Below are 12,275 nucleotides of genomic sequence, written 5' to 3'. Positions count from 1 at the left end.
CCCGCCCCCCACTCTGCAACCGACACCTAAACTCACCCTCGCCCTAACCTTATTCCCATCTGGCCACGCCCATAAACACTTCCTCCCTCTCTCCTACTCCATGGCTCCTCCTCCAATCTCTACTCCTCTCCCTCACTATCATCCACCTCCAACCTATTACTACCACATGCTCTACCTCCACCTGCTCCTTCACCACCTTCATCCCATCTAATCCAAGCCCCCCTCTGCAACCAACACCTATATATTATCCCTCACACTAACCTCATTCCCATCTGCCCTGCCCCAAACACTTCCTCCCTCTCTCCTACTCCGTGGCTCCTCCTCCAATTTCTACCCATCTCCCTCACTATCATCCACCTCCAACCTATTACTACCACATGCTCTACCTCCACCTGCTCCTTCACCACCTTCATCCCATCTAATCCCAGCCCCCCCCCCCCTCTGCAACCAACACCTATACTATCCCTCACACTAACCTCATTCCCATCTGCCCCGCCCCAAACACTTCCTCCCTTTCTCCTACTCCATGGCTCCTCCTCCAATCTCTACTCCTCTCCCTCACTATCATCCACCTCCAACCTATTACTACCACATGAAACAAGAAACCTCAAGCACGGGATATCAACCTGGAAAACTACAAAAATGTATTGCTCGTCTCACCTTTAAATAGATAAATCATAATGAAAAGGGCAAGGGAGCTTTGAGCAAATGTGACTATAAATTTATTAAAGCGTTATAGCAATGAATAGAAACATGATAACCATGAAAACTTCCCCCCTAAAATCCTAGCAATAGAGCTGGGCTTAATACATGTGTCCCTAATAGGAGTGCCCTTCCTATAATAACCAGGATCTTTGCATGCATGAATTTTCTCTTCAGGCCCAACTTGTGCTAAAGTGGTGATCTCCGCTGCTCTGCTTATGTAAGCAAATCTTCAGATTCCCCCCGTGTGCTGTATCTGCACGCCTCTGTGTTACCACTTACGCAGCCATTACTGACACTATGCGTGTCAAACCTCCCCAGCATCAGCCAGCGTTATACAGGCAATTTTCGATATGGCGGTCCACTCACGTGAGCAGCCTATGGAGGCCGGCTGCCATACGATTCCTCACTTCCTGGTTAGGGCCAGTGGTGTGGCGGCTCTCCCCTCCAGCAGACCGCAAGGTGCGGCGATGTGCATTCGGCGACCCGACCATGAAATGCTGCAACGCTAGGAGGAAGGTTGCGGAGGCACGGGGGGAATACCACGCCTACCAGCCAGTGGCGGCGTCACCTGCACGTGACGTGTTTCATCCAATCAGGATTTCATCAGACGTGTGACGTCAGGATGAGGTAGCGTTACTTTTATATGCGTCCTGACCAACAGAACTTTGCATTTAAATTTCAAAAGACAGTTGCCCATTTGTGCACATGAACAAGGCTTCCAAGGTGGACAGTTAAAAACCGGGCAGACAGGGGCAATAAGCCTTCAAGTCCATTTGGCATTAAACTGCCACACTTATATATCAACTCCCATTCTTTTTTCCTAAGCTCCCAATAAAAATCGCTCCGTCTGGGGCTGATGTTCAGTTTGTATATTCCCATCACTTTTAGACCTTTTGGATTTGCATCATGTTCAGACTTTAAAATGGATAACCATCGGATTTAATGTTTTGTTTTCCACATTAGGGTTCCTTATATTTGCAACATGCTCTCTTATGTGGACATTAAGGGCACTATATGTTTTTCCTATATATATATATACGGTCGCATGGACAACGGATCTGATAGATAATTCTTTCAGTATTACAATCAATTTAGTCATTGACATAGAACCATTCAGATCGGTTCCAATTATAATATACATTGCTTTTCTGTACTTATCTACAGGTGTCACACCCAGCACATGTATACATTCCTTTTTTCTTTTTCTGTAAATTATTCCTGCGCCTGTCCCAGCCAAACTCGCTGCTGACCAGAATGTCACTCAAATTGGTACTTCTTCTGGCTGCTATATGGGGATACCCACGGCCTTAGCTATTATGGGGTCCCTCCCCAACAAATGCCAATGTCTGTTTAATATTTCCCTAACTTCTCTAAAGTGTGCTCATGGGCGTCCGCAGCAAATTTTCCAGGGGGGGGCAAAAAGTGGGGAGCAAAAAGCGGGGTGGTGCGCGTAGCGCGCCGCAAATTTGGGTTGGTGTTGTGTGGTGCCAAAAAATGGAGCTACATCATGCGTAGCGCGCCGTGCCGAAAAATGGGTGTGGTCATGAACCAGAATGTGGGTGTGGTCGTGGGTGGAGACAAGTTTACATGAACTAAGCAATGGTGGGACATTAGATTAGGACAGTGATGGCGAACCTTTTGGAGGTCGAGTGCCCAAACTGCAAAGTCACTTTACCATCACAAAGTGCCAACAGCAATTTAAACTAAATACAAACGTTTTAACCAGGGCTGTGGAGTCGGTCCAAAAATCCACCGACTCCGACTCCTCAGTTTAGGATTCCACCGACTCCGACTCCGACTCCACGACTCCGACTCCTCTAATTTGCATATTACAATTTTGTTGATTAAAAGTATGTAACATGAAATTCGTCTCTTAACTGCCAACGCTTAGGAATTTTACAAGACAACTGAAGTGAGAAGGATATGTAGACTACTATATTTATTCCCTTTAGACTAAAACTAGTACTTGTAAAAGGTACAAACCGGAACAAAGAACATCTATCAGGCCCTAGGCAATGTAAGTGTGGGTACATGTAAGAACGATGTGCAGGTACTCTGCAGGGGAATGAGGAGATTGTAAACAGACAACACCTCTGTGTTCAATGTGCACAGCATTCTCAGTGGATTCCCTGCAGCTCTGTGGGGAGTGCATATGTAGAGTATAGTACTACTGTGTAACAAAGTAAACCTGAGACAGATGAAATTAAAGTTTTATACATACCTGGGGCTTCCTCCAGCCCCCTTCAGGATAATCAGTCCCTCGTTGTCCTCCTCCACCACCTGGATCTTCTGCTATGAGTCTAGGTACTTGAGCCAGTCAGGCGTAGTGCGCATGCACACACTCCGCCGCCAGGAGCATACTACACCTGTGCAGCACTATTGCGCAGGTGCAGAATGCTCCTGGCTGTGGGAGCGGCATGCGGCCAGACAGCGCTGACTGGCTGAATTACCAGGACTCATAGCAGAAGATCCGGGTGGTGGAGGACAGCGAGGCACTGATTAGCCTGAAGAGGGCTGGAGGAAGCCCCAGGTATGTATAAAACTTTACTTTTCATCCGTCTCAGTTACCCTTTAATTTGTAGTCACCAAACCAAATTTTAATAACACATCAAATTATTTGATTTCATCAGCAAAGGGAGTGCATACATTTGCATAAATCAGCATCAATGCAGAATTATTTCCATCTCGTTGACCATCTCTATTAGTGACACAGCTACACATCAGGCTTTATTCTTACAGCATAGATGTTATTTAGTATATATAAGAGATTCCTGTGTACACATCATATATACAGTCACAATCAGATATGTATATCTGACCTTAAAAATACGGGGACTGCTTTATTGAAGCAGCACAAGTAACTAATTTTGATTGGTTTGTTTTATTTTTGTGGACTAAGCATAGCTATTACTGTATATATACATTATTTTTAATGACTATTATCTGAGAAATAGAACATTTTATCATATTTTCTATTTTAATTACAGTTACAAATTCATTAGGAGTTGGAGTCGGAGTCGGTGCATTTTTTCCCGACTCCGACTCCGACTCCAGGCACCCAAAATTGCCCGACTCCACGACTCCGACTCCACAGCCCTGGTTTTAACTCATACATGAACATTATGGAAAATTAAGTTGAAAATAAACTGTGAAGATTAACAATTTCATCCATCGTACTCCTGAAAAAATTATTCATTTTTTTTTAGAACCTCCCAGTTTCATTTTCTATTTTAAAAAGCGTAAAAAGTAGGTTTAATGCTATTGTCTCATATGATGATGATTCAGCTTTTTCCATAGTCTCGCAGTTAGCAATCATGTGACCCCCAACAAGACAAATTCAGCAATCATGAGGCCCCCCCCCATCAAGACAAATTCAGCAATCATGAGGCCCCCAACATGACCAACTCAGCAATCATGAGGCCCCCAACAAGACAAATTCAGCAATCATGAGGCCCCCAACAAGACAAATTCAGCAATCATGAGGCCCCCAACAAGACAAATTCAGCAATCTTGAGGCCCCCAACAAATCATGAGGCCCCCAACAAGACAAAGTCAGTAACCATGAGGCCCGCAACAAGACAAATTCAGCAGTCATGAGGCACATAAATAGACAGCTTTTCACATAAATAGGCAGAATGCCCCCTTAATATGGTAGACACCTCTCACCTGGCAGCAGTTCCCCAAAATACACTCAATCTCACAGCAGTGGTTCCCCAAAAGTAGGTAGCCCCAGGTCTATAGGTGTCCCCAGAATAGGTGGCCAGCAGTATAGATGTCCCCAGAACTGGTAGCCAGGGGTAGAGATGTCCCCAGAACAGGTAGCCAGTGGTATATGTCCCCAGTATATGTAGGCAGGGGTATATGTCCCCAGTATATGTAGGCAGGGGTATATGTCCCCAGTATATGTAGGCAGGGGTATATGTCCCCAGTATATGTAGGCAGGGGTATATGTCCCAGTATATGTAGGCAGGGGTATATGTCCCAGTATATGTAGCCAGGGGGATATGTCCCAGTATATGTAGCCAGGGGGATATGTCCCAGTATATGTAGGCAGGGGGTATATGTCCCAGTATATGTAGGCAGGGGGTATATGTCCCAGTATATGTCGCCAGGGGGTATATGTCCCAGTATATGTAGGCAGGGGGTATATGTCCCAGTATATGTAGGCAGGGGGTATATGTCCCAGTATATGTAGGCAGGGGGTATATGTCCCAGTATATGTAGGCAGGGGGTATATGTCCCAGTATATGTAGGCAGGGGGTATATGTCCCAGTATATGTAGCCAGGGGGATATGTCCCAGTATATGTAGGCAGGGGTATATGTCCCAGTATATGTAGGCAGGGGGATATGTCCCAGTATATGTAGCCAGGGGGATATGTCCCAGTATATGTAGCCAGGGGGATATGTCCCAGTATATGTAGTCAGGGGGATATGTCCCAGTATATGTAGGCAGGAGGTATATGTCCCAGTATATGTAGGCAGGGGGTATATGTCCCAGTATATGTAGCCAGGGGGATATGTCCCAGTATATGTAGGCAGGGGGATATGTCCCAGTATATGTAGGCAGGGGTATATGTCCCAGTATATGTAGGCAGGGGGTATATGTCCACAGTATATGTAGGCAGGGGTATATGTCCCCAGTATATGTAGGCAGGGGTATATGTCCCAGTATATGTAGCCAGGGGGATATGTCCCAGTATATGTAGGCAGGGGGATATGTCCCAGTATATGTAGGCAGGGGGTATATGTCCCAGTATATGTAGGCAGGGGGTATATGTCCCAGTATATGTCGCCAGGGGGATATGTCCCAGTATATGTAGCCAGGGGGATATGTCCCAGTATATGTAGGCAGGGGGATATGTCCCAGTATATGTAGCCAGGGGGATATGTCCCAGTATATGTAGCCAGGGAGATATGTCCCAGTATATGTAGCCAGGGGGATATGTCCCAGTATATGTAGCCAGGGGGATATGTCCCAGTATATTTAGCCAGGGGGATATGTCCCAGTATATTTAGCCAGGGGGATATGTCCCAGTATATGTAGCCAGGGGTATATGTCCCAGTATATGTAGGCAGGGGGTATATGTCCCAGTATATGTAGGCAGGGAGATATGTCCCAGTATATGTAGGCAGGGGGTATATGTCCCAGTATATTTAGGCAGGGGGTATATGTCCCAGTATATTTAGGCAGGGGGTATATGTCCCAGTATATGTAGACAGGGGGTATATGTCCCAGTATATGTAGACAGGGGGTATATGTCCCAGTATATGTAGGCAGGGGGTATATGTCCCAGTATATGTAGGCAGGGGGATATGTCCCCAGAAAAGGTGGCCATGTGTGCCCCAGCGGGAGGGGAGCAGCGCAGAGAAGAGGGAGAGCTATGGGCACTCACCTTAGGGGGCTCTCCCTCCCTCTCTCGCTCTCCTCTCCGGAGTCCGGAATGAAGTGTGCAGCGGCTGGGCAGCGGGCGGAACTTACCTCCTCTCGTCGCACGCGCCGGATGGATTAGCCGCTACTCTGGTCTGATCCAGATCAGAGTGCAGCACCAGAACTTCCGGCGCAGGAGCGAGGCGAGGTAAGTTCCGCCCGCTGCCCAGCCGCTGCACACTTCATTCCGGAGGGGACAGCGAGGGAGAGAGAGCCCCCTAAGGTGAGGGAAGGGGGGGGGGGGAGACGTCCGCCCTTCCCCACTGTGCCCATAGCGCTCTCTCTCTCTTCTCTGAGCTGCTCCCCTCCTTCTGGCTGCAGGGGCACGCGGCCAGGGGGGGGGGGGCAGCGGGCGGCCAGGCTCGGGCAGGTGCCCAGTTTTGCCGTATGTGCGGACGCCCATGAGTGTGCTCCATATGTCATGACTATCCTAGACACCCCTACGTCAGGTTTGGGCTTGGCCTGGGCAGGCGCAATCATCTGTGGATTAAATTTCAGACCAAGGAGGGTCCTTCTCTCCCTTACAAGTGCTTTATAATATGCAGTTCTCACCACCTTATTAGGGTACCCTCTGTAGAAAAGAAAACATTAAATCCGATGGTTATCCATTTTTAAGTCTGAACATGATGCAAATCCAAAAGGTCTAAAAGTGATGGGAATATACAAACTGAACATCAGCCCCAGACGGGGCGATTTTGATTGGGAGCTTAGGAAAAAAGAATGGGAGTTGATATATAAGTGTGGCAGTTTAATGCCAAATGGACTTGAAGGCTTATTGCCCCTGTCTGCCCGGTTTTTAACTGTCCACCTTGGAAGCCGTGTTCATCTGCACAAATTGGCAATTGTCTTTTGAAATTTAAATGCAAAGTTCTGTTGGTCAGGACGCATATAAAAGTAACGCTACCTCATCCTGACGTCACACGTCTGATGAAATCCTGATTGGATGAAACGCGTCACGTGCAGGTGATGCCGCCACTGGCTGGTAGGCGTGGTATTCCCCCCGTGCCTCCGCAACCTTCCTCCTAGCGTTGCAGCATTTCATGGTCGGGTCGCCGAATGCACATCGCCGCACCTTGCGGTCTGCTGGAGGGGAGAGCCACCACACCACTGGCCCTAACCAGGAAGTGAGGAATCGTATGGCAGCCGGCCTCCATAGGCTGCTCACGTGAGTAGACCGCCATAACGAAAATTGCCTGTATAACGCTGGCTGATGCTGGGGAGGTTTGACACGTATCAGTGTCAGTAATGGCTGCGTAAGTGGTTACACAGAGGCGTGCAGATACAGCACACGGGGGGAATCTGAAGATTTGCTTGGGCCTGAAGAGAAATTTCATGCATGCAAAGATCCTGGTTATTATAGGAAGGGCACTCCTATTAGGCACATATGTATTAAGCCCAGCTCTATTGCTAGGATTTTAGGGGGGAAGTTTTTATGGTTATCATGTTTCTATTCATTGCTATAACGCTTTAATAAATTTATAGTCACATTTGCTCAGGGCTCCCTATTACTACCACATGTTCCATCCAGGGCTGGAGTTGGAGTCGGAGCAATTTTGGGTACCTGAAGTCTGGGTCTGATTTCAGAAACTGATGAGTCGGAGTCAGGAGTCGGAAGATTTTTGTACCAAATCCAGAGCCCTGGTAAGTAATGGACTAAGGAGTCAGAGCCATTTTGGGTACCTGGAGTCGGAGTTGGAGTCGAAGTCGATGGTTTCATAAACTGAGGAGTCGGAGATTGAGTTGGAGTCGGATGATTTTTTACCGACTCCACAGCCCTGGTTCCATCTCCACCTGCTTCATCACCACCAGCTATTACCCTCATCCCATCTATTCCCAGCCCCTACTTTGCAATCAACCCCTTCCCACCTCTCACATTGCTCCCCTCCATCCCCCCCACACCTAAACTCACCCTAACCTCATTCCTGTCTTCCCCCCCCCCCCCCCCCAAGCACTCACTCCCTCTCTCCTCCGGCCTCTGGAATGCAACAGGACTGGGGGAGGGGTGGGGCTCCTCCTCTTCCTGTCCTGCACCTTCCGGGTTCTCACATCACCCTCTCCTCCCTACACGTCACACCCTTTGCTGCCCATTCAGTCCTCGTCTATCAACCTCTCCCAGCCATCATAGGGGTCCTATGTGCCAACGCAACTTTGCCTCCTGGCCCCAACACACTCTCTGCTCTGAGCTCCTCACCATCAACCTTGCGGACTTCACAACAATCCTGTGGATGAGCCCAACACCTCTACCCCCACTCAGCTACTCTCCCTCACTAACTCACTTGGCCTCTCCCAGCATGCGAACACTTCCACTTATCTCATTGGCCATACTCTGGACTTTCCTTTCTCTGACCATTACCACCACACCTTCAGCCTCTCCTCATCTACTACCTACTACCTCACGCCCCTCCCCCGCCTGGACAGTGGCAGAGGGATCTGCCTCCACTCCCCCCCCCCCCTCCGTACTAGCCAACCCCCTCCACTCTTTCTCCTACTTCTTCCCCAACCTCACTTGGCCTAACCAAGCTCCCACCCAATACAATCATGCCCTCTCAGGTGCCTTAAGGCCCATACACACGTCTGATTTTTGCGAACGATGGGTCGTTTGAACGTCCCGTCGCTCACACGCCAAATCGGGCGTGTGTACAGACTGTCGTTCGGGTGATGAGACTGATCCTGAGCGATGCGCTCAAAACCAGTCTTATCACCCGAACAACAGTCTGTGCACACGCCCGATTTGGCGTGCGAACGACGGGACGTTCGAACCCGTCGTTCGCAAAAATCAGACGTGTGTATGGGCCTTTAGATGATGCAGTCACCCCATCTGTCGCCCTAACCCACCACCCTGGCACATTTTCCTCAATTGTAACCTCCAATAGCAGACACGTGCCACCGAATGCAAATGGAGGAGATCCTGCGTCAACCCCCACTTCCTGCAATAGAAGTCCGAGCTGCAATTATGCCACACTGCCCTCTACGATGCCAAGAAGAAATAATCTGATCAGAGCCCAAGTCTCCAACACACGTTGTCACTTTGCCACAGTGAACTCCCCCCCCCCCCCCCCCCCGCCACTGGGCTGGCTAACCCATTCACTAACAAATTTGAACAATCCGACGAGAAATGCCTTTTTATCACTCTTCCACCCCTACCTCATTCCTTCAGACTATGCCCACACCCTACCCCACCCAACCCCAACGCCTCCTTCGCTCCTATCACCATTGAGGAAGTGAATCAGATACTGTGACTTCTCCTGACACTTCCTGCCCCCTCAACCCTGCCCAGTCTGACACTCTCCACCCTCTCTTCCCTGACGTGGCTCCAGTCCCCACCTCCCTGTTCAACTTCTTCCTCTCCACTGGTGCCTTCCCCTGAGTCTTTAACCAGGCCACTGTAGTTCCCCTGTTGAAGAAACCTTTACTAGATCCCTCAACCTTTAACTACCACTCAATCTCTTTCCTCCGCTTTTCTTCAAACTCCTTGAACACCTGGTCCATCAAGGCTTGAGCCAGTTCCTCAGCAACAACTCCCTTTTCGACCCCCAATCTGGATTTCAGCCTGCCCAATCAACCAAACAACACTCACCAAAGTTGTCAACAACCTCACCCTTGCCAAAGCTACAGGGAAATATTCCATCCTACTCCTTCTAGACCTCTCCTCAGTGTATGACACCATGGACCCTTCTCCTCAAATCCCTGCTTTCCATGGGCATCCATAAGCTAGCCCTGGCCTGGTCTTCCTACGGTCTCAAATTGCTCTTTCAATACTTCAACAGCTTCTCCTCCACCGTCCCCTTGGTTGACGATCCTACCACCTCCCCTTTAGATTTTAAGCCCCTGAACCCCTTCATCAGGAACCCCTCCTGCAGACTGTCTTGGACTGGAACTATGTGGTCTTTAAGACTTAAACTCTGTTGCATAATCTTATATTCTGCTGTTCAGCGCTGCATGATATGTTGCCACTTTATACACACAATGAACAATAGTGTGGTGTCCATACATGGTGACATGTTCCTGCATGATACACACGTGACCTCACCTGTAAGACGATGTTGATAAGGAAGCACAGGAAGATCTGACAGATCCCCATCTCACCCACCAGCGTCAAAGCCTCCTCCACCTCCATCCTCCTCTTCTCAGTACAGCGCCCCTGTGTGGGCAGAGGGAGAATTATCAGCCATGCAGCACACAGGTAAGGTCAATAACATGCACACAATTCTGACTTCATGCAGCTTGCTAAATGCATTGACGCCACCGTGGAATTGTATTGGTCCATTTCAAGATGCATGTATTTCAGAGGTGCCCCTAGTATTAGGTAGCCAGAGGTGCCCCCAGTATTAGGCAGCCAGAGGTGCCCCCCAGTATAAGGCAGCCAGAGGTGCCCCCCAGTATTAGGTAGCCAGAGGTGCCCCCAGTATTAGGTAGCCAGAGGTGCCCCCAGTATTAGGCAGCCAGAGGTGCCCCCAGTATTAGGCAGCCAGAGGTGCCCCCCAGTAGTAGGCAGCCAGAGGTGTCCCCAGCATTAGGTAGTCAGAGGTATCCCCAGTATTAGGCAGCCAGAGGTGTCCCCAGTATTAGGCAGCCAGAGGTGTCCCCCAGTATTAGGTAGCCAGAGGTGCCCCCAGTATTAGGCAGCCAGAGGTGCCCCCAGTATTAGGCAGCCAGAGGTGCCCCCCAGTAGTAGGCAGCCAGAGGTGTCCCCAGCATTAGGTAGTCAGAGGTATCCCCAGTATTAGGCAGCCAGAGGTGTCCCCAGTATTAGGCAGCCAGAGGTGTCCCCCAGTATTAGGCAGCCAGAGGTGCCCCCCAGTAGTAGGCAGCCAGAGGTGTCCCCAGCATTAGGTAGTCAGAGGTATCCCCAGTATTAGGCAGCCAGAGGTGTCCCCAGTATTAGGCAGCCAGAGGTGTCCCCAGTATTAGGCAACCAGAGGTGTCCCCCAGTATTAGGCAGCCAGAGGTGCCCCCCAGTAGTAGGCAGCCAGAGGTGTCCCCAGCATTAGGTAGTCAGAGGTATCCCCAGTATTAGGCAGCCAGAGGTGTCCCCAGTATTAGGCAGCCAGAGGTGTCCCCAGTATTAGGCAGCCAGAGGTGTCCCCCAGTATTAGGCAGCCAGAGGTGTCCCCCAGTATTAGGCAGCCAGAGGTGCCCCCCAGTATTAGGCAGTCAGAGGTGTCCCCAGTATTAGGCAGCCAGAGGTGCCCCCAGTATTAGGCAGCCAGAGGTGTCCCCAGTATTAGGCAGCCAGAGGTGTCCCCAGCATTAGGTAGTCAGAGGTATCCCCAGTATTAGGTAGTCAGAGGTGTCCCCAGTATTAGGTAGTCAGAGGTGTCCCCAGTATTAGGCAGCCAGAGGTGTCCCCAGTATTAGGCAGCCAGAGGTGTCCCCAGTATTAGGCAACCAGAGGTGTACCCAGTATTAGGTAGCCAGAGGTGTCCCCAGTATTAGGCAACCAGAGGTGTACCCAGTATTAGGCAACCAGAGGTGTACCCAGTATTAGGCAGCCAGAGGTGTCCCAAGTATTAGGTAGCCAGAGGTGTCCCCCAGTATTAGGCAGCCAGAGGTGCCCCCCAGTATTAGGCAGCCAGAGGTGCCCCCCAGTATTAGGCAGCCAGAGGTGTCCCCCAGTATTAGGCAGCCAGAGGTGCCCCCAGTATTAGGCAGCCAGAGGTGTCCCCCAGTATTAGGCAGCCAGAGGTGCCCCCAGTATTAGGCAGCCAGAGGTGCCCCCAGTATTAGGCAGCCAGAGGTGCCCCCAGTATTAGGCAGCCAGAGGTGCCCCCAGTATTAGGCAGCCAGAGGTGTCCCCCAGTATTAGGCAGCCAGAGGTGCCCCCAGTATTAGGCAGCCAGAGGTGTCCCCCAGTATTAGGTAGCCAGAGGTGCCCCCAGTATTAGGCAGCCAGAGGTGCCCCCAGTATTAGGTAGCCAGAGGTGTCCCCCAGTATTAGGCAGCCAGAGGTGCCCCCAGTATTAGGCAGCCAGAGGTGTCCCCCAGTATTAGGTAGCCAGAGGTGCCCCCAGTATTAGGCAGCCAGAGGTGTCCCCCAGTATTAGGCAGCCAGAGGTGTCCCCAGTATTAGGCAGCCAGAGGTATCCCCAGTATTAGGTAGTCAGAGGTGTCCCCAGTATTAGGTAGTCAGAGGTGTCCCCA

General features: G+C 50.1%; 1 protein-coding gene across 1 annotated transcript in view; it reads right to left on the bottom strand.

The window, feature by feature from the left end:
- SLC22A15 (solute carrier family 22 member 15) overlaps nt 1–12,275 on the bottom strand; it is a 75,608-nt gene that overhangs the window by 58,121 nt on the left and 5,212 nt on the right. The window contains exon 2 of the mRNA XM_068271004.1: nt 10,165–10,275. Within this exon, the coding sequence (XP_068127105.1) occupies nt 10,165–10,251 (87 nt within the window). The 5' untranslated portion in view covers nt 10,252–10,275. The remainder of the gene's footprint in view (nt 1–10,164; nt 10,276–12,275) is intronic.

The sequence above is a fragment of the Hyperolius riggenbachi genome, chromosome 2 (genome assembly GCF_040937935.1).
Source record: "Hyperolius riggenbachi isolate aHypRig1 chromosome 2, aHypRig1.pri, whole genome shotgun sequence".
Lineage (NCBI taxonomy): Eukaryota > Metazoa > Chordata > Amphibia > Anura > Hyperoliidae > Hyperolius > Hyperolius riggenbachi.
The sequence above is the reverse complement of the archived record's forward strand: the minus strand, read 5'-3'. Positions and strand labels throughout refer to the sequence as shown.